The 23,870-nt window shown below is 35.0% G+C and overlaps 1 protein-coding gene across 2 annotated transcripts in view; it reads right to left on the reverse strand.

Annotated features, from left to right (window-relative positions):
- Positions 1–23,870, reverse strand: part of UGT8 (UDP glycosyltransferase 8) — an 85,756-nt gene that overhangs the window by 48,302 nt on the left and 13,584 nt on the right. The window contains exon 2 of one of the 2 annotated variants that reach the window (XM_003899114.3): positions 8,085–8,908. In XM_003899114.3, the coding sequence (XP_003899163.1) occupies positions 8,085–8,906 (822 nt within the window). In that variant the 5' untranslated portion in view covers positions 8,907–8,908. Of the gene's footprint in view, positions 1–8,063; positions 8,909–23,870 lie in introns of both variants that reach the window. The other variant, XM_017959008.2, reaches the window with a different exon arrangement.

Raw genomic sequence — 23,870 nt, forward strand, 5'->3', positions numbered from 1 at the left:
TAGATACATACCCATTTGTTTGGGTGCAATTTACACTAAAAATAACTTTCTAAAACAGAGAAAATATTTAATTACCAGAAAAATTATTCTCATACAAAATGCATTACATAATGCTGTTAAAATTTATGGATCACATGGATTGTGTGAGTTTAAATTAATGGTTCTCAAACAGTGGCTGGTCCTCTGACCAACAGTATCAGCATTACCAGGTAACATGGTACAAATGATTAGACCCACCCCAGATCTACTAAGTGGCCTACAATCATGTACTGACAAGAATTTCATGGAATTCTGATCTAAACAATACTGAGGAGAGTGAAGGAGAATACAAAGAATACAATGGGACATTACTTTTATTTTGTTGTTGTTTTTGTTGAGACGGAGTCTCACTCTGTTGCCCAGGCTAGAGTGCAGTGGCACAATCTCAGGTCACTGTGACCTCTGCCTCACGGGTTCTAGCAATTCTCCTGTTTCAGCCTCCCGAGTAGCTGGCACTAGAGGCATGCTGCACAACAACGCCCTCCTAATTTTTTTTGTATTTTTACTAGAGAAAGGGTTTCATCATGTTGGCCAGGCTGGTCTACAACTCCTGATCTCAGGTGATCCGCCTGCCCCAGCCTCCCAAAGTGCTGGAAATATAGGCATGAGCCACCGAGCCCTGCTGGGATATTACTTTTAATGACAAAAACCACAATTACTTTTGTACCAACCTAATAAATAATATAGGAAGAAGTTAGTATAAATATTGGGGTTGGTTGCTGAGTCTGAACCTTAGATCTTAGAAGAAACTACTAAGCCTTTTTTGGCATTTCTAGGTTACTGAGTCTAGTTCTTCAGGGTCTGATTGTGGAGGAGATTCAGTGTAATGCTGGGCTAGAAGGAAGGCAATCATTTATTTGCCTAGAGTTTTCCCCTAAACTCACTCAAAAATGAGAATCACAGAGTCAGGAGAATGGATAGGTGTGGAGCCAGCAGAATAGGGGACTTCTGTTGAAAAACAACAGTGTCCTACGTAAAGAAGCCAGCATTCTGATGAAGCTCCTCCCTTAATTCTTCTTTCTACCCTAGAGAAGACATATCTATCAATTTCTGTTCATTTCTTAAGAAACTCCAGGTGATCTAAGAACCACGTATGTCATACAATTGTCATCTTCCTTTTACTTCAGTGAGAAAAAGAATGGAAGAAAGAAAAAAAAAATCCCCAAGATGGAAACAGAAGTACCAGTGTCAACTGCCCGAATGAAGAGAGGTGAAACCATAGATACTCTATCCACTCCCCTGAGAACCATTCTTCTCTTCAGCATGTGGAAAATAAGAAGTGATCAGTGATTCCATACTCTTGGCTCACTGTAAGTTACAAGGGTTATTACAGCAATAATGAGAGTAATAACTGCCACAACCAGGTACTGTCGTGGCTCTCATATACCAAAAGTCCTCTGAAGTAAGTACTGACATCCTATCATCATTTTAATTAGGCTGACTCCTTTATCCAAAAGAGTCATATGAAGATAAGACTAAAAGTCAGGGCCATTTGACTAAAAAAGTCCATGTTTTTCCACTTTGGTATTTTGTACAACAAAGAACAATACCTGGAAAGGTGAGATAAAATTTTTCATAAACAAAGCCAGAAAATAGGTAGTTTGTCTTCAGTGCCACTGATTTGTCACAAGCTCTTGCTTACAACATCCTGTCAAAATCTGAGCTCAGAAATAGATCTGATAAACCCTTTGGCAGTAGAAATTTAAATTTCATAAATAGACCTGTTTGGCTTAGAATAAGAGTATTTGTGAAGAATATCATCCCCCAAAACTGGTGTCAACAGTAATTTAATTGAAAAAACTGTCATTTCTAAAAATTATCAGTTAAAAATATTTCCCTTAAAAATATTGCCAGTGTTTGACTTAATACCTAAATGAACAATTCTTTAGGGCTTATTAAAGCTTAAAAACTTAATGTGTGCTGGGGTTAAAATCATGTCAGATCTTGCAATATCAATTCAAAACAAGTTTGTTTGATTCCGTTCATATATTGGATCTCCTATCATATCAGGAAATCCTTATAAGCCCATATGCTTATAGAAGCAGATGATAAGCTACTAAAAGCTACAATGCTGCTTAGAAAATTTCTGTATCAGTGAACTGAACAGTTAAGTCATTGATAGTTTCAACGGTGCTTGATTTATTTACTTCCTGGATAGATTTCTTTAGAAAGGTAATTTGGTTTCTTACTACAAAATAATAACAAAATACATGATTAACCTATAAAGCTTCTGCAAAAACATTTCACATTAATGAGTTCCCTTAGAGAATTTATTTTTTCTGACAAACTATCACTTAACAGTTCATTAAATATTAAACTTTTACTGAGTGCCAACCATTTTTTAGGCATTCAGGCTATAGAGTATCAACCTTCTGAGGTACTCACATTCTAGTTAAGAGAGCCATCTAACAAATAAACAGAAAGTACTATCGTTTCTGAACTCAGAATTAGTAACTGGAATGAAATTATTAGTTTCTTCTAGACATTGTCACCTTCAATTTTCTGACCCCCACATAGCTAACAACATAACATAGTACTACTATACAGATGAAGCTTTACATCTCCAGCTTTAAATTTCATAAGATAACAAATTGCATATGTAATTATTAATAAAATGGCCTTAATTTTCCACAGCTGCTGCAAACCTGATGCAAGTCTTTAAGCCCCAAGGACCCTAGTCCCATATCCAAGCCTAGAGACTTCATTCATTAATGGTGAAATCAGCTTTCAATCACCATATGTAATAAGAAGTAATGGCTTCTATGTTCATCAAGGAATATCAAGTATGGAAAGTCACTATTTTGTTTCTTCGTTTCATTTTTCTTCTCATAAACTCACCTGCTCACAAGTGGCTAATCTAACGACTCTGTTGCTCAATCTCTCATTGTCCCCAAGATCCTTCTCTGAGGGACTTCCAGGAAATGACAAAATGACAAACAGTGAATATCTCCTGGTCCAGTCCTTGGTCCCATGTGTTTTCTTATCTGTTTATCTCTTATGTCTCCCCAAGACTATGCTTTCTTAAATAAAAATGTCTCCACAACTGGTGAAATTAAGATGCCCTTAATACTCCTAATGTGGAAATATAGCATCTCTGAAGAGCATCAAATGAGTGCCATGCTGCCTCAATTCATCTTCCAAGACGGCAATAGCTGGCTTGACTTTCAATACTGTCCCTGTTTATACACATATTTAGAAGACAGAAAAGACTATTTTAGTTTACAATTGGGTAATGTATGGTTATCTTCTTTTCTCACTAATATTACAGTGGCTATTCTAATTCATTAAAATAACTTACTACCAGCTGAGGCAGTGGCTCATACCTGTAATCTCAGCACTTTGATAAGCCAAAGTGGCCGGATCACTTGAGGTCAGGAGTTCAAGACTAGCTGGCCAACATACCGAAACCCTGTCTCTACTAAAAATATAAAAATTAACTAGGTGTGGTGACACACACCTGTAATCCCAGCTACTTGGGAGGGCGAGGCAGGAGAATTGCTTGAACCCAAGAGGCAGAGGCTGCAGTGAGTGGAAATCATGCCACTGCTCTTCAGCCTGGGTGACATTGTGAGACTCCATCTCAAAAAATTAAAAAAAAAATTAGAAAACCAACAACTTAGCACGGATTTTTGGGTTGCTTAATGGCTGGGACAGTATACAGACACAAATTTGGAACAAACAGATGATAGTTATAATATTAATATTATTGCACTAACTCTATCACCTATTTTTGGCAACTATTTCTATTTGATACAGTTCATTAAATATTAAACTTTTATTGAGTACCAACCATTTTTCAGGCACTCGGGTTATAGAGTATCAACCTTCTGAGGTACTCACATTCTAGTTAAGAGAGCCATGTAAAACAAATAAACAACAACAACAAAAACAGTACAACAATAACAAACAGTAGTTAAAGTGCGATCAGGTGCTACGAGAGTTCAGGGCTGCAGAAGTTGAAAAATGGCAGAGAGTAATTGCCTGGCAGCCTAGGCCGTTTCAGCCAATGGGAAATCATCTAAAAAGTATCACTGAAACATTTACTTTTTAATAACTATTAGATTCCCTAAGTAAACATGTACTATTCTTTGGTGGATCATCTGCTAATAAAATTAATAAAAATTAAAATAACTTTCTAATTAGGTGTCATTATTTCATTCACATTTAATATTTAAAGGATCTATGTGGCCAGGAGTAGTGGCTCAGGCCTGTAATCTCAGCCCTTTGGGAGGCCGAGGTGGGCAGATCACAAAGTCACGAGATCGAGACCACCCTGGCTAACATGGTGAAACCCCATCTCTACTAAAAATAGGAAAAATTAGCTGGGTATGGTGGCACCTGCTTGTAGTCCCAGCTACCTTAGAGGCTGAGGCAGGAGAATCACTTGAACATGGCAGGCAGAGGTTGTAGTGAGCCGAGATCATGCCACTGCACTCCAGCCTAGGTGATAAGAGTGAGAGATTCCATCTCAGAAGAAAAAAAAAAAAAAAGAATCTATTCAAATAGGGGCCTGTCTACAGACCTCCTTCTTGATCAAAGCATTTTTATTTTTTGATCTTTGTCCATGTTCTCTACTGGCCTGCAATGATAGAGTAGGTAAACCACTATATGAATGTGATCCAACCCAGAATTCTTCCCCTTAGTCCACCATCGTTTAAAGACTCCTATTAGAGGCAGCCAGGTAGTAGATGATAAGTTGTTTTTCCAGGCAGATTTCTAACATGCATTTTAAAATGATTTCTACTATCAAGGCACACAATTTCTTCACTCTACACTGACACAACATTTTGTAATCAAAAGCATTTGAATTTAGGCTGATTTAGTTTATCAAATCTCTGAAGCATAATTAAGAGTCCATATGGTTTCATTTGACTTGAGTATTAAGCACTGACAATCTTTGAGAGATATAAAACAAATAAGATTCAAAAAACTGCTGTCTCTGCATGGTTTTATACAAAATTATAAGTAAGTAAATGACTAAAATGAGTGACAAGAGATGCAATCACCTTGGAAAAACACCTAATAAACAGCAAAAGAACCCACATTACACCTGACTTTGCCACAGACTATCTGTGTGGTCTTTGATGAAGTCTTTGTACCTACTATGTGAAAAATGGATGGACTATTCACTATCTCTATTCTACCTACTTTAAAGGAAATAATAAATAAAATGAATGGAGCCAAACTATATGCTCTCTACAGGATTTCCTTAGGATCAAACATTGTGAAAGCTTATTTAAAAAGTCCATTATAAATTTTCTCCACCCTTTCATCCCAGGTTGTGAAATTCAGTCCCACTGTCCAATCATTTACAGACATCTGGAAAACCTAATCTATGCTCAGTGTAAGATACCAAGGCAATTAACAATTAAGCTGCTATATGTGAATCATGTGTTCTATGCAGCTACTTTTTGGGCCCTCCTGTGTTATTGTCACAACAATGCCCTGTAAATAATACAAGCATTTGAGAAACTCAATAACTTTTAGAATGAAAAGGTACAGTTTATTATTTCAAATAAATCTAGTAGAAAAATCTCACTGGGAACACACGTTCATAAGCACATAAAACCACACCAGAATAAGGAATACCCGAAAGAGTACTGCACATCATTCTTCAAAATACTCTCAGCTCAAAAACTACAAATAACATTCTGAAATGAAAACAGTCCTTCACAATGATAACCTAAAAGACTTCCTGTAATAATAATACACGTATCTATGTCCACATACTATATATAACACATGCACACATGCCATGTCTGTGCGTGCAACCAAACTAAATGGCACAAAGCAAACTTAGTAAATGAAAAACGCATTTCAAAAGAACCACCACAAATAGCCCAGAGGAAAAACAAGAAAGAAGTCCACAAAGAAAGTCAAGCCAATGTCAAATGAGAAATTATGGCAAATTAAAGGATATTTTGAGTAATACCTTATGTCGAGCACCAAAAACCACTAAAAAGATGCTTTTCATGTAAAACAAAATAGTGACACTAGTAAGGAAATCTGTGTGCAGAGGAATCCACGAGAGAAAAAAATGCTTGGATGGTAGAAAAAAAAAATTCCCACATGCTATGCATCTTTTTGAAAGGTAGAGTATTGAAAATAAAACATATTTTCCTATACTTATACTGCGTCATTCAAGTTGCTGCAACTCGAGACAAATGTACAGCAGGAACTGGAAGGAAAGAAAAGGCAATCAGGACATTCTTTTTCTTTTTTTTACAGGGTCTTACTCTGACAACTAGGCTGGAGTCTAGTGGTGTGATCTCAGCTCACTGTAGCCTCGACCTCCTGAACTCAAGTGATCCTCCCACCTCTGCCTCTTGAGTAGCTGGGACTACCGACATGTGTCACCATACCCAGCTAATTTTTATTTTTTGTAGAGACAAGGTTTCACTATGTTATTGAGGCTGGTCTCAAATTCCTGGACTCAAGTGATCCTCCTGCCTTGGCCTTCCAAAGTGCTGGGATTACAGGCATGAGCCACCATGTCTGGCTCCTTTTCATCATATACTTCTTCAATCAACTGACTGACGAAGAGAGATAGCACCCAGATGAAAACCAAAGGGAGCTGGCAGAAGGGTAGTGTTCTAGTTGGGAAAAGATGACGACCTAGAGAGAACAAGGAAGATTTGTGTAACATTTTAAATGACTCAGTTAAGGAAAAGACACACCTGATTACCAAATTTTTCAGAAGCTGCTTCTAAAATCTGATGTTAGCTACCTTTAGGAAGGTGACTCTGACAGAGAAGGTTTGAGGATTCAAAACGAGCTTGGATAAATTCATGAATGGCTAAGATAAGCTGAGATTAATCCCTATCCTTTACAGTTGACGTCAGAGAGAACAAGTGTGCCCTCATAGCCTACAGTGGCTGCATATATTTGAAATGTTGTGGGTGTACAGGCCATTTCTATGTTTCCATGTTACATGAAATATATCCATATATTATTTATTAAATATAACTCTAATGGCCATATTAGAAAAGCCTACAGGTTGTATATTTCTAATCACCTTATTGCCTCATGACAAAATTCAGTCATGTGATTATCCTCATCTATATTAGAAAATCTGGATTTACTCTTCACCGAGGCCCTGACAGAACTTTTAGTATGTAGTACCAGAGTTAGAAATCAATAATTTAGCAAAATTGTTTTGAGTGGCTATTTCCAGAGGTAGGATTAAAAGTAGTTTGAATAGAGAGAGTCCTGCAACAAGCCCTCCACTTCCTAGTAAATGGGATTTGATGTTGAGGTTAAATTGAGAGATTCAATCTGAGGTTAGAAAACTCACTACGACAATAAATATGTGTATGGCTTCTGCTAGTGTGGGATACTTAATAAAAAACAAGGATGGTGAACAGAATACCAAGGGATTTACTGATGGCTCAACCAATAAAAAGAATTTAAGTTTGACATAGAGAACAGAGTTTCTTAAAGTTCCATTGATTCCATCATTAAAATGAAATTGCAATAGAGCATGCTTTCCTCAAAACCATTACATGTACTTACTAGCTTAAGTTAACCGACTCCCTACTTCGACGGAAGTTACCACCTCACTTTCATTACTGGGCATAAACTAGTGGTAATAACCTCCCAGAGAAGAACCTCTATTCACTTGTTTTATATTTACTTGAGTTCACTAAACCGAAGCTAAACATATATACCTGTAATTGTGCTATTTGGGGTAGAACTGAGGGGATTTTGTGTGTAATTAAAGGTAAAAATCACTTATACTCATTAAAACTAACCAATTCACTATATTCTCCTCACATACTATAATTATTACTTAATCAGAAAACTACTTCCCAGCCAGTCTATTGACTATATGGCAGAGCGGTCTCTTCAGTATTACAGAAATGCTCATTCAAAGCAGAAATGTTTCCCAGGCAAGTGGTGGACCCAAATAAAGGGACTTTGGAGGCCCCATGTCCTAATCACCTTTTAGAGTACTGTATATATACAATAACAAATCGTATCACTTCCAAAAGTCAAAATTTACTTTTACATTAAAAAAGAATTACCAAGGAATTCAGCAAACCTACTTCTGGTAGTGGGCTGGCCGGTTTGGTTAGGATTCCTCCTACATAAACAACATTAGGCAGAGTGGGTCTTGGGAATTCCAGTGCTACATCAGTACACAGCATCCACAGGCTGGACCCATGAACCAAATCATACATGGACTTCTCCGGCAGCAGGTTGTACTTCTGCATTATCCTTTCGTATTTGGGAAGAACCAAAAAGCTGACCCCTAATCTGGAAATGAGGTAAACACCGGTATTTTTCATCCTTTGCAGCAAGTTCATGCGGTCTGTGAGGAGTGAGTTAAACTCTGGGACGTATGCTAATGGAGCAGGAGCACCCACTTCAGCAGGATACCAAAGGCCAGTGGAAAATACAGCATATTTAACTCCTAAAAGATGAGCTATCACAAATCCACACATATCATTAGGGTCCACCAGCAGCAGGTCAAACTTTTCTTTCTTCAGACCCTGGATCAGGGCATGGTTGCCAACCATCATGTCACAGTTCTTAGTATAGTGATCCAGTATGTCAAACAGTTCAATTGCTGTCAATCTCCCAGAGAAAATATTCCGCATCTTGGACTGTAGGAAAGCATCTGAGGTGGTACTGTTAAAGATCCCTGGGTAGCGCTGCAGGCTGTAATGATTAGATGGGGCGATGTCTCTGCCTTCAGAGAGGAGGAACACTGTATGGTGGCCTCTCTCGTGCAAGGCTGAGGCTAGCGTCTTGAAAATGTACATATGGCTTTCAAACATAATTGGCGGCACGATGATGATTTTGGCAGCCTTCACTATCCCAACAGCACTCCACAGGAGCATGAAATATGGAGTGTAAGACTTCATAGCTGTAACAACAACCAGAAAACAACTTAAAACAAAATACAATGCTCACCATTCAAAACAAGCAGTCACAAAGCATTTTTCCCCAAAAACATCTGATCTAATACTTTGTCTAAAAAAAATTCACTATTAAAAATTATCCTGACTATTGTTCTAATTACCGCCTTATTTTTGAAAGATCAATTATGTTTAAGTATAGAATTGAAAGCAAAGTTGACATAAACTGAAATATATTAAAAATGGATCTATTTGGGAAGAAAACTGCATTAGTTAACTGTTTTCAAACATTTGAAATAACATTTTGATAAGGTTGAATAACACATAATATATCTTTTTGGAAGGAGATCTATGAAACATCTATGGAACATCTGTTCATCTTCTAACTGAATGTCATTGTTAATCCCAGGAAGAAGAGCTGACCTTTATAATTTCCAGGTGTATGAGCATGTGCCTCTTATTTAAATCATTTTAATTAAACAGTTACATTTGCAGTTATAATCAAAGCATACCAAAGAAAGATTGTTTTAGAAAATAATTATTTTGAATGGTAGTTTGGTGATTCTGCAGAAAAGACTTTTTTCCAGAAAAAAAAATGATCTTTAACATATATTTTCCCTTTACCTAAATACCATAAGTATTTAGGTAGCAATCTATATTTATGTATCCTAGCAATCTCTATTTATGTAATCTAGGTCAATTTGCTGATACATTTCAGGGCATTATGTAAAAGAGAAACTTATAATAGAAAAACTCAAGAGGGTTAATAGATCTCAGTAAATACTTATTTAAAAAGGACTGATGAATGATTATCTCTCAGATCACACTTGCTATGTTGTACCTTTAACTCAGGTGCAAATGTCAAGTCAGATGATGCCTGTACACTTGAGGGCTGGTACTTCTCCTACTTTTTCATGTTAATAGATATGTGTAATAAAGTTGTCTTCTATTGTTTTTAGAGATAAATATACTATACATGGGGACCATAGAGTGTGCAAATACACCCACTAACCTATTCAATATAATTAATTCTTAGACTCTAAATTAGACTCCCAAATAGATCTAAACAATCACTCAAGCCAACTGGACACATTTCAAAAAACTCAAATTAGATTTATACACACATCACCAAACTGATATCTATTTTTACCCCTTAAAATACATTAACCCTCCTATTTGTATAATTCCTACCATCTAAATGCAATTTTAAAAACTATACCTTCTCAACATTCAAACACTGCAAGCAACCTAAATAAACCAATAGCAGGCAACTAATGGATTCTTCCAATAACAAGTGTGAACTCTAAAATACATATATATCCAGATTTTTTTTCCTCTCCTACTCTAAGGAAAGTTTCAAACTATTTGAAAGTTGAAATTATACCATTAAGAATAAGTAAAAGTAATGCATATTACAAACATATAATATAAATGTCACTTACATTATTATAAGGGCTTAAAAATAATTAACTTTGGAGAAGATACTGATTCTATAGTAAGTTTACTCTACAATTACAAGATCAGTAAAGAAAGAAAATTAAGGGGCCTATCTTAGAAAAACCTTCCAAATCTTTATTCTACTGTACTGCCTCACCTATGTATCTCTCCAATGTTGCCTTCTCAAAAATCTGAAGAAGGAAAAATGAGAGATTTTACAAGGAAATATTATCAACTCCAGGGATGAGACTAATGCCAATACAGGTAGGTGTTCCAGCAGCTACTGCCCACTGCTGTCACTTCTTGCATATTGGAGAGGAGACTACTTGATGACGGAACAATGGTAGAAAACTGCTCTCCCCACTGGGTTCTGGATCTAGCTGAGCAGACCACAGGCATACTCTGTTCAGCTACAGTTAAAACTACTTAATCTATCATAAGTAACTTAAAACAAAAATGATCATAGAGAACAAATCCTTTCACTGTGTTTTTGTTTAATTCTTCCTTTTTAATATTTTATTTCAGTAATTACTAAAAAGTAAAAAGAAATTGCATAATTTTTTAATGAACAACTGCTTATATTTTAGAATAGCACTGTCAAAGAGAACTTTCTGTAATGTCAAATATGTTCTATGTCCTCACTGTCCACTATAGTATCCCCTATCCATGTGTGGCTACTGAACAGTTGAAAATGTGGCTGGTATGACTGAGGAACTGAAACAAATATTATGTAGTTTTGCTATATGTTGCTAGTGGCTACCATACTAGAATAAAGTTTTAAAGTATACAGATTCTAAAAGTTACTGTTCAGAAATACGAATACTTATGTGACAAAATACCATCTAAAAATCATACCTACTAGTTTTTCATACATCTTCATTTAACAATACTGATTACCAAGAGACAGCTATCATTTACACAAGCATGACATTCTACTGTTAAAACACAAAATTAAACAGCACTTTAATCTCATAAATACCACTGTACAGAATGACTAACACAACTAGCAACAAACACTGAGATTCTTGCTAGTCTATAATTACTTGACTATGTCTACTGAAAACATGATTTGCTGACATAATTATTGTATCACATCCTAATTTTAATATTTTGCTTTTAAAACCTTTACAGTTAGGGGTTTCACTTACAAGGTAGGATACCGTACCATAATTTCTTACCAAAATATAAGCACTTACAATATCTGTTCATCAAAATAACCAAATAAGCATTCATTGATTCATACATTGGTACCGAAGTACCTGATGCCACACAAAAATGTTTACAGTTTAATTATGACCTATCATTTTCAATATATGACTTATGGTAGCACTTGACATTTAAAATGCCAACAATATGGATTTTTTAAATAGAAGGTTAAAAAATGCTATGTCTATAGTTTTTTGCATAATAACACCAGGACAGGGTTGAATGAGACTTTAAAGGTTGAATGAGATTTTAAGTGTAGTAACAGCCAAGCAATCAACTAAAGCATGAATCTACTCTTACCAATGCTTGTCAAACCTGAAGGCTAGTGACAACTGAAAATTTCCCCTATTATTTTTATTATTTAACATACTTCTCAATGTAATAAGAAATAAAGGAGGTGTAAAGATAAGAAATCAGGAAACAAGACTTACTGAGTATTAAAAGATTTTCTTCACAGGAAACTCTAAAGAATTAACAAGGCAAACTAGTAAGAAAGGTCAAGATTCCCAGTTACCACATACGCCTCCCCCAACAGCTTTGATCACCAGAAATAAGTATTTATATGTTAATCTATTTATTTTTCAGAAAGACACTGGGAGTTATTCAAAAATAATACCCCAAATGACAGAAATCTTTATTTTTATGAAGCTTGCATTCTATTGGAAAGAGAGAGAAAATAAAGAAAATAAACAAAAGTACCTACTATATAGCCATTTGAAAAATATTACCAAAATAAAAAGACCTTCTATATCCATTTCTTAAATATAAAAATTTTAGCTGTTGATTTTAATTAACTTAAGAATCTGAATGTTCTATTTGGTTTGAGACTATAAAAAAATTAAGGAAGTATTTATCGGTATTTTAATGTGGTGATGTTGTTGTTGTTGTTGTTGTTGTAGAACAGATTTCTTTTTTAATATAATGACTGTGTACATGGGCAACTGAAAATACGGAAAACCCCCAAATTAATGTTTTAACAAATTACAAGCTGTTACTAAAGACCATATGCCTGGATTAAAAAAAAATAGTCCAATAGATGAAGTCTCTCATTCAACCTAGCAGTTTAACCAATTTCTCTTTTCATAAAAGTTGCACATTACAGTGGTATAAATTTATCTTTTTTAACACTTCACATAAAAACATGTGCACCCTCTCCTTCTACATTTAATCATTAGTAGTCTCTAAAATGGTAAAATAAAATTGAATTTATATTAGCAAATGAAAGTGCAAGTTTGTACAGGTAGGCTCAGCAGCAAAAGTGAAGAAGAAGAATGAAAGATGAAAAGCTGACAGATGCCATGCAGAGCAAGGACTTCCATGAAGGTCCATGTCCTGTGTGCCAAACACAGTCAACATTCCATCATTTTCTCATCGCTCTTAAATGAGCAAAACCAAATTCTTTTTCTATTGAAAGAAATATTAAATCTTTATTTTCCCCAACATAATTTGTGATCAGGTAAGGCAAAGATAAGTCCACCATCACTGGGGATAGCACCAACATACAGACTTCAGAAATAGCCCTGAATCATCAGTGACATTCTCTCGTGGTAACATCAGAAGGAATGCAGCTAACAAATTAAATCTGTAATGTTGCCACATTGTTCTAATTTATTTGATTAGTTTATCTGGAAAAACTTTATAAATACATTATGTAAGAGAGCAGTAAATTATTTTCTTGCTTTGAAAAAAAAGATTTTTCATATTTTAAAACATTTTAGTCTGCTTTTGCAAAAGGAGTTGCAAGAAAAACGTGACAGCTGGGTTTGCAGAATGTCCATGTACAAGTTGTATTTATAAGAACCTGGTAATCTGCCTATAATTTGCTTCTACAAATAGAGCTCTTTGCAATAATATTTAAACAAACGGGCTTAAACTCTTCCCCTATTCATTCTACTTGTAGAGCAAAGAGGTACTTATTTTTCAAGTATTATAAAACGTAAAAATTTTTTTGCCAATTTTACATTTTAAGCTTTCAAGACCAAAAAAATCATGCCTAGTCAGCCCATTTCTTTTATAATCAAATTCTCTTGTCTTTTAAAGAATGCAGAAAAATATTGATTGCAAAGAAGGAGCACACTGGAAAAAGCCATTTTAAAGTATTGAAGAATGAGACGTATTTCTTTTTTCCTATTGATGAAAATTATTAGAAAAGCTATCCAGTCTGTCGTCTTTAGCTAGTTTTAACAAATATTTTCAAAATGACGACCAAGAACTCTTTAAAATACAGAAATAAATGTTGAATTTCATCAACAGTGTAACTGTTTTCTGCACCTAAAGTTTACACGTTTGTTCAGAAGGAAATACAAAGAATGTTAAAGGGAATCAATATTATACTCATTATTTAATCATTCGTTATTTTGAACTTGTTCAGTAACTTACTATGTAAGAATTATAAAACTTCTGAGAAACCAAAGAAAACATGACTAAGAACTGTGTATAATATAGACATAAAATGTTCTCAAATATAGTACAGACCTAAAACTATCATGAACTCCTAGTAACAAATCCCTTCAAAGGTAACAAAATGATTCTCAAGTCTATCTGAAAAACGAAATTGTAAACAAGCAAGAAAACATGGGAAACTGAGGAATAATCAGTAGGCTTGCATTTTCAGTTACTAAAATATACTACAATGTTACATTAAAATAAGGTTAAATCAAAATAATCTAGTGATGGTAGAAGAAGAAAGTTGGACCAATGCCAAAAAGAAGGCCCCAAATATGTACATATGTTTGTGATGTTTGCATATAGTATGTATTGTACATGAATATATATTACAGTAAACATTGACATTTCAAATCAGTGGAGAATGAGCAAATCATTCCAATAACTGGATTGCTCACTTTTTAAAACTTTGAAAAGAAGTTAGGAACTTATTTCAAACCATGAAACAAAACAAATTTCAGACCAGTTCAAGAGTTAAATAAAATAAATAAATAAATCTACAAAATAATAGAAAAGTTAGTGAAAATGTGTAGTACTTAAGCAAGGAAGAGTTTTCTAAATCAAAATCTCAAACAACAATCTAAATGTAGACACTGACAGACTTGAATACATTAAAAATGTAGGGACATCAAGAGAAGGAGAAGACAAGCCACAGATTAGGAGAAGTTATTTGGAAAAAGGTATGTCTGATAAAGGAGTGTTATCCAAAATACACGAAGAGCTCTTAAAACTCAACAATTTTTTAAAAACCCAATTTTTAAAAAATGGATCAAAGGCCTTCACTGACACCACACCACAAAATGTAGACAGGTGGCAAATAAGGATATGCTCTATAACATATCTCATTAAAGAAATGCAAATTACAACTATGAAATACCATTATACACCATTAAAATGGTCAAAATCCAGAAAGCTGACATATTGCTGACAAGGATCTGGAGCAACAGGAACTCTCATTCATTGTTAGTGGAAATGCAAAATGGTACAGCCACTTTGGAAGACAGTGTGGTTGTCATACAAAACTAAACATATTCTTATCACACTCCTACAATCATGCTCCTCGGTATTTACCCAAAGAAGATAAAAAATGTCCACATTAAAACCTGCACACAGATATTTATAGCAGCATTACCAAATTGACAAAACTTGGAAACAACCAAGTAGGTGAATGAATTAATAAACTGGTATAGCAGACAATAGATTATGTTTAGCGCTAAAAATGAAATGGGCTATTAAGCCATGAAAAGACATGGAGGAACCTTAAATGCATATTACTAAGTAAAAGAAGTCAATCCGAAATAGCTACATACTATTATGTTGGCACAAAAGTAATTGTAGTTTTTGCCATTACTTTTAATGCTTTTTGCCCAATCTAATACATAATTTTACACCAACCTAATATATGATTCCAACTATGAAGACATTCTGGAAAAGGCAAAAATATAGAGCTCACAACAAGATTAGTGGTTGCCAAGGGTTAGCGGGTAAGGGAGAGACACACAGAAGAGCACAGAGGATTTTTTAGGGCAGTGAAACTGCTATGTATGATACTATAATGGTGGATATATGTCATTATACATGCATCCAACCCCATTAAATGTACAACACCAAGAACGGACCCTAATATAAACTATGGACTTTGGATGATAACAATGGGTCAGTGTAGGTTCATTGACTGTAATAAATGTACCACTCCAGTGCAGAATATCCATATTGCAGGAGTTTGTGCATGTGAAAAAAGGGAGTACTTGGAAAATCTCTGTATTTTCTACTCAATTTTTCTGTGAACCAAAAACTACTCTAAAATTAAAGTTAATTAATTGTTTTAAAAGGCTTTCATGCAAGCAGCCCATAATATTTATCTTGGAGTTTTATATAATTATATAAGTATCTTATTTTCATTATATAATTTATTATAATTAGAAAAGGTAATATAATTATCTTATATTTTAATACAATTATGTTATTATAACAGCCTACATTATTTATATTAAAGCAACCTGAAAAATATTCAATAGAAAGAAAACTAAGCAATACAAATAAAATATGAAGACATATCAAATGCACCATAAACAAATATAATGACAAATGATATCCTAGAAATACAACCTGTAACATACATAATAGATACTTAACTTCCTTAAGTATTCTCCTGAATTCATTTAGTGCAGGAGAGGATTATTACCATCTGCAAATCTTGAAGATATGTTAAATTCTCAACAACTGGGATTGATTAAATAGATTGTCATTCATTCATATAATGCAGCCACTAAAATAATCTTATAAAAAGAATACGGCATAACATATTCAAGATTTAATGTTGACTGAAAATTAGGATACTAAACATTATACATATCATGTAGCACTTTGCAAAATATATACATGTGTACATATATGGGAATAGTACTTGCCAAAATAGTATGATTTTTCTCTGGATAGTGTGAATTACAAGGGTTTTAACTTTTTCCTTCTATGTATTCACAAAGGAATTCACAGTGGGCATGTGTTACTCTTATTGAAATAAAAATACTATTTTAAAGTAACATATGATAAAAAATACCTCATTCACAATAACAATAAAGGGTACAACATACCTTTTACATTACCAATATAGACTATTTGTTGGCTATAACATGGCCAGACTTCCCCTGAAGATAGATACACAGGAATATTTTCTAAATGTATAGAAACACTTTTGTTTTCATGAAAGAAAATATTCTAAAATAGTTCATCTTTCCCATGTTATAAATAGACTGATGGGTTTCCTTCAGATCCTACTGGATGATTTGTTGTGTTTTGTTCGGAATTTAATCAAAATTATACCTATGTTCACTGGAAAAATATAAAAACGAGAGAATACATTTTTTAAAAAGAAACAGTAATGATTTGGAATATTCATCTAAATCTTAAAACATATTTTTAAAACCCAGTAATTAAAAACTGGAACTAGTCCAAAAATTCTACATGAAATCAATGGATCAGTGTAGGAAGCCTATTGGAATTCCCTGAATAAATATAAACATAATATATGATGAAGGAAGTACCACATATAGGTGAGGAAAGAATAACTTATTCGACAGTGTTAAAAATTTGCTTTATATTTGAAACATAAAATCACTACATGTTTTACCTTAAACTTTCCTTAAAGTAAATTGAATAGCATAGTGTTAAAAGTTTTTTAGATAAATCCATTAAAAATGTTTAGTTTTAAAGAATTATCTGGAAAGAGAAAAAAATTAAGAATAAAGCAAAGAAAACAATCGCTTTTACAAATAATAGTTTTAATTGCATACTCATTAATATTTATGGAATGTTTAGAACATCTGGAGCAGTCAGAGGTTTCCAGTTTAAAACGGCAGATTAAAAAAGGTGTTTCCTTTCCTTTTCTCCCAAAGCTCCATTGCAAATTTGAGTGAAGAATATAAAAGAAAATAAATACACACTAGTTCTGAGAAGTGGTATCAGGCATTGACAGGGTTACAGCGGAATGATTGAACAAATGAACAAATTAGACTTGTCTCTTATAAAACCGGCAAGGATGTTATTTTTAGTGATAATGCTCAACTCTTGCAAAGGCACAGTGTAGTCTTAAGAAGTTGGTGAGGCCAGGTGCGGTGGCTCAAGCCTGTAATCCCAGCACTTTGGAAGGCCGAGACCGGCGGATCACGAGGTCAGGAGAGCGAGACCATCCTGGCTAACACAGTGAAACCCCGTCTCTACTAAAAATACAAAAAACTAGCTGGGCGAGGTGGCGGGCGCCTGTAGACCCAGCTACTCGGGAGGCTGAGGCAGGAGAATGGCGTGAACCCGGGAGGCGGAGCTTGCAGTGAGCTGAGATCGGTCACTGCACTCCAGCCTGGGCGACAGAGCGAGACTCTGTCTCAAGGGGGAAAAGAAAAAAAAAAAAAAAGTTGTTGGTGAAAATGTAAACTCGTGTAAATGTTCTGAAATGCAACTGACATATTATTTTATAACACTACAGAAATACCAATACTTATGTACAAAAATGTCCATTGCATTCATAGCCAACAGCAAACAGCCAGAAATCACTATAAAGCCAGCAGTAGATTAATTTAATTACAGTATGTTTTTTCATGACGGAAAATCATAGAACTATGAAAAATCATGTTTGAAAATAATTTTAATATCAGAAAATACTTGTAACATAACACTAAGATCAGAAATAAAATTATGTATATGATATATACATATTGTATATATAAAGAGATTATAATGACAACGAAGTAAAGATGAAACTGATAACAGTTTAAGGTTGTGGACTTGAGCAATTTTCTTTCCTTTTCTTACGTTTTTCAGGAGTTTCAAAGATTTCTACCAAAAGTAGATAATTCTTATAACAGCTATCAGCTGGCACATCCCTGGAGCTGGAGCCTTACTCTCATCCTCCCTTTGGAGTTAAGCATCTTAAAACATCACTCTCTATTTGCTGGTCTCCACTTACTCCTCAAATGTTTACAGTCAGCCTTTGAATCCTCCACAATTCTAACCAAATTCTTATTGTTAAGAGCACTAACGCTTCCCAATATTCACACAAATGCCCATTTTCCACTTATCTGTTCGGACTTCCCTTTAACACTAGCCACTAGTGATTCTCTCTTCCTCTAAATTCTCTCTTGGCTTCTGGGATACTACTACTACTTGACTACAAGATTCTGGCAGTGGAGTAATATACTGCCAGAATCTTGAAGAAAATCCAAAATTCAAAGAATGTACACAAATTTGAAGACTATACACAAGCTGCATATCAGTCTACCCTTTTTTCTTTTTTCTTTTTTTTTTTTTTTTGTTTGAGAGGGAGTCTCGCGCTGTCGCCCAGGCTGGAGTGCAGTGGCCGGATCTCAGCTCACTGCAAGCCCCGCCTCCCGGGTTTGCGCCATTCTCCTGCCTCAGCCTCCCAAGTCGCAGGGACTGCAGGCGCCCGCCACCTCGCGAGGCTAGTTTTTTGTATTTTTTAGTAGAGACGGGGTTTCACTGTGTTAGCCAGGATGGTCTCGATCTCCTGAGCTCATGATCCGCCCGTCTTGGCCTCCCAAAGTGCTGGGATTACAGGCTTGAGCCACTGCGCCCGGCCCCCTTTTATCTTCCTATTAAAAATTATTTCTATGCTTGCTTTCAAGACAGAACGCCAAAAGTATTTTAATAGGTATGTCTACCACTCACCATAGGGAAGCCATTTAACATTTCAGTATGAATTAATTTGGGCAAAACAGTAAGAATATCAGGATACTGGTGGTACTATACTTAAATGTCGTACATTCAAAATGTTCATCTGTAAAAGTGATTTCTCCAAGGCCAAAGGAAGGGCTTCTTTGTTTGTTTGTTTTGTTTGAGACGGAGTCTTGCTCTGTCACCCAAGCTGGAGTACAATGGCACAATCTCGGCTCACTACAACCTTCACCTCCCGGGTTCAAGCAATTCTCCTGCCTGCCTCAGCTTCCTAAGTAGCTGGGATTACAGGTGCACACCACCATGCTCAACTAATTTTTGTATTTTTTTTTAGTGGAGACAGGGTTTCACCATGTTAGCCAGGCTGGTCTCGAACTCCTGACCTTGTGATCTCCCTGCCTCAGCCTCCCAAAGTGCTGAGATTACAGGCATGAGCCACCACGCGTGGCCTAAAGGAAAGGTTTTAAACCATTAGTGCTCCAGAAAACAAGTTAGATTAGCTACAATGCTCCTGTGCCTAGGTATCAATGGTTCATATATGCTGAAATTTGATAAAGGAACACCCTAATATACTATTGATATATTTTAAAGATGAAAATAGACTTTTATAAAGCCCCTGTATTTCCCATTTTTCCAAAGAGACTAAAGCTAAAATACCAGAGTTTAATACCATATGTGACTCCGGTAACATTACTTTCTTTTTTTTTGGAATACAGTAACTCTCTTTATTTTGTATTTTTATTTTTAACTCTTAAGTTCAGGGGTACATATGCAGGTTTGTTACATAGGTAAACTTGTGTCACGGGGATTTGTTGTACAGATTATTTCATCACCTAGGTATTAAGCCGAGTAGTCAACTATTTTTCCTGATCCTCCCCCACCTCCCATCCTCCACCCTTGCTATTTAAAAAAAAGTGGGGAATCACCTTTTTCTACCACTTGAAAGAATCATTCCTCTCGTTTCTGCAATTTAAGAGCTGCTCATTGTTAATAACTCTGAACTGGAAAGCATTAATGTGTATGAACCATTGAACCATATAAGAAAAAAATGACAAGCACATAAACTACATGAAATAAGTTGATTTTTGAGAGTCTGTCATCCCAGCGTCTCAGCAATTCATTATTTTAAACAAGAATTAATCAAAGTATCTTTGCATTAAAGGAAAAACAAAATAAGTGCTTATGGAAAATATAAAATCATTTCTATATATGGTGAATTATATTTAGAAAAATGAAGGGGGTGATTTAGTTTAAAGCAGATAATGTAATCTGAAAGGGCTGAGGTTCTCAGTACTTTTAAGTTTCCCTGGCATTTACTATTATGTAGACTGCAATAATGTGAGCAAATGCACCAATCAATTGCCACAAGAGGTCAAACTTTGTACTATATAGAATATTGTAAGAGAAACCTCATCTCTCTTCAAAGCACCTCCTACAAGTAAGCCTTGGAAAATGCCATCCAGCAAAATAAAAATAAATAAATATGGATTCAGTTAAATAAATATTCATTGAGTATCATTACTGGTGCTTTTAAATAAATATAAATTTTATTTTAAAAATATTTTTTTCTGCCTTTCCCTAGTATGACTTAAGCTCCATAAAGGTAGGGATTTTAGTTAAACTTGGTAATTGCTTTATTCTCATTGCCTAACTAAGTAGTAAGCACTCAACATTTATTTACTGAGTAAATGACTGCAATTATTATTTTGAAACAGGATATATAGATGAACCACATGCATCTCCACTATCAGCCCCACTTTTTTCTTTAATTGTAAATAAATGAACCTTCTAATTATATGAATTTTCTTACTTTTGAACAAAATTCTGAATCAAAAGCTTTTGCTTGAGGTACTAAAGTTATTTACATAACTCAACTACAGAGAAAATTTCTGGGCTAATGTGTACTACAGGTGGAAGAAGAAAGTAGCAAATAAAAGTACTGATTTCACTACAGCTTTTCCTTGAATCTGGGGTCTTTCATTTTACACATTCACAGTAGCGTTATAAATGACCAACAGAACTGCCTTTACCTTTAGTAATAACAAAAAGTATGAAAGGAAACTAGAATTTAAATGCTAGGCATAGGCACATGAAAGACAGCTGTGGCCTTTGTTGTTTCTTCCAGTAATGGAATCCACCCTACTTTAGTTTGGCTTAAGCCAAAAAGGCAAAAGACAATTTTTCTCTACCTCTGTAATAGCTGGTTTTAGTTACATAAATAAGTTCTACTCAATGAGAGTGAAATGGAAGCAGAATTGCTATGTGCAATTTCTAATGTATGCCCTTGGAGTTTCACTTTTCACTTGCCTGCCAGCTGGAATGAGACATGGTAATGATTAACATCCTGGACCATACAGACAGAATTATAAACCAGAAAAGGTTTAACAACAAAGACACTTGGGTCCTGAGACTGTGAAACCATAAAACCAGCCCTGCCTGCTTATGCCCAAATTATTGTGTGTGAAGTAACTGAGCTACCTTTTCTAAGTCACTGAAGCCCTAGGGGAACTCAGGATCCTGGTTTGCCTAGAACTGGGGGTGGGGGGGGGGTAGTTTCCCAGGATGTGGGACTTTCAGTGCTAAAACTGGGAAAGTCTTGGGCACACGGGGACAAGCTGGTCACCCTATAGCTTTGACTTAACATACAAGTATCAATAAACAGCAGATGTTTTTAATTGCTACATGCCTTCCCTGCATTACCAGCTTTCTAAACATTAACTCACTTCATACTGAGATCACATGAAGGCAAGAAAGTGGCCCCCACTTTACAGATAATAAGACTGAGAGGATGAAAACTTGACAAAGATCTAGTATCTAGTAAACTAATGTACTCATATCCCACTACGTGAAGGGAGAAAGAAAAGAAAGCTTAAAAAAAAATTGTTAACTGTGGACCAACTGCGGAAAAATCCAGCTTTATATCTACTTGGTTGTTAAATAGCCCAGGTTTTAAACATGTATCTTTCATCTGTAGGCAATTCTTGTTAATCTTAAGTTACTTATGGTGACTATTAGCAAGTAAACTACTAAAAGCAAAGAATCTCTTAAAATAACATTGTAGAATGGGAACATGTTGATTTCAGGTAGGAGAAGAAATAATTCAGAAAATTGAGGCCACCTGTTGTTGGTTAAAAGTGCCTCCTGCCCAAACAACAAACAAACAAACAAACAAACAAACAAAAAAAAGGTCGGGCACCTTGAGAGTACAATCTGGGTAAAAACCTCACACTGACAGAACTCAGTTTGGCTGTCAGTAGTTAATAAATATAGGTAGCTCTAGATTTTCAAAACCCTCCACATTACTAAATATTTTTCATTCCATCAGAAAAAGTAAAGAAATTTATGTGTATAGAAGCCCACAGCTTAACTGCAGAAATAAAACTGAAAAATGCTGAATGCAAAGGAAAAAGGAATTTGGTTCCATTTCACAAACTTAATGAAATAAATTAATCCAAAGTTCCCTGTCAGAAGTTTTTGATAAAAATTTCTAACACTATCACTTTTGCTTTTAAAATATTGCTTTGCCTGATAACAAAAGCAATATTTTAAAAGAGCATAATGAAAAATATTGTATTACTATTCCATTCCTTACACTAGTATGTCATCTTATGAAAAATAAGATGAATAGAAATCTCTACAAGTATTACAGAGACAGACCTTTCTTTACACACATGAAATACTGAACGGAAGAGACCATTAGGAATACCACTCAAAAAATTCAATTTTGCACCTGGAACATTCATAAGTGCCAAGAGGAATACAAAAGAACTTCTTATGAAGGAGAGGTTATAAAGAAAGTTGTTGTTGCTGTTGTACCATTCCAAGCTAGGTGCACTTAACACTTCTTCAACACAAGTATCTGCAGTTATCTCTTTTCAGACATCTACAGTACAGGTGGTGAAGCTGTAATGAGAAACTCAACCCTATTCGCTTATCAGTGATAGCTGGCTTAGGCCCACCTGGGGAGTTTCTCTGCAAGCACTAAACAGGAAGGTAAGATAAAAACAAAAATATAGTGAGAAAATAAAAATAAGATAATACGAATATCAACAGACTGCACTCAGTACCTTGTACATAGTATGTATCCAATTAATGCTTGATGATGGTGATTAAATTTAACTATTTAGAACACAAACATATAATCACATAATGAAGTTGTTTTCAAATTCTGGCATCCAGAAGAATCACTTCAAGTACTTACTAAAAATACAGGTTCCAAAGTCACCTCAGCAAATAAGCTGTTATGGAGTCTAGGGAAAAACCCAAGAATCTGCATATTTAGTAAGCAGCTGGGGATATTTGTGCAATTCTCCACTGGATTGACAGATAAGGATCTACTACTCGCTACTTATGTGCAATAAGAGAAATATAGCTAATACAATGAAAGTAATGTGGATCCAACTATCAAGACCTGAATTAAAGCTCAATTATCTTGGGAATTTAGAAAAGCATAATGCACACAGCCCCAGATTCCCAGGAACTCAGAATAAACAATTCCAAACAACTTTCTGTTTAAATTTCTGAATACAAAGTACCAGCAGTCTCTCAGGAGCACATGAATAGTTTTAGTACTTAATAAGTAGTAAAGACATATAGTAGTTCCTTTCATTTTTATTTTGTTTAATAGTCAACTTCCCCATTATTACTTAATTAATTAAATTCTAAACTAATTTGAAGTAGTGTGTTAGTAAAGTA

Source organism: Papio anubis, chromosome 3, assembly GCF_008728515.1.
Source record: "Papio anubis isolate 15944 chromosome 3, Panubis1.0, whole genome shotgun sequence".
Lineage (NCBI taxonomy): Eukaryota > Metazoa > Chordata > Mammalia > Primates > Cercopithecidae > Papio > Papio anubis.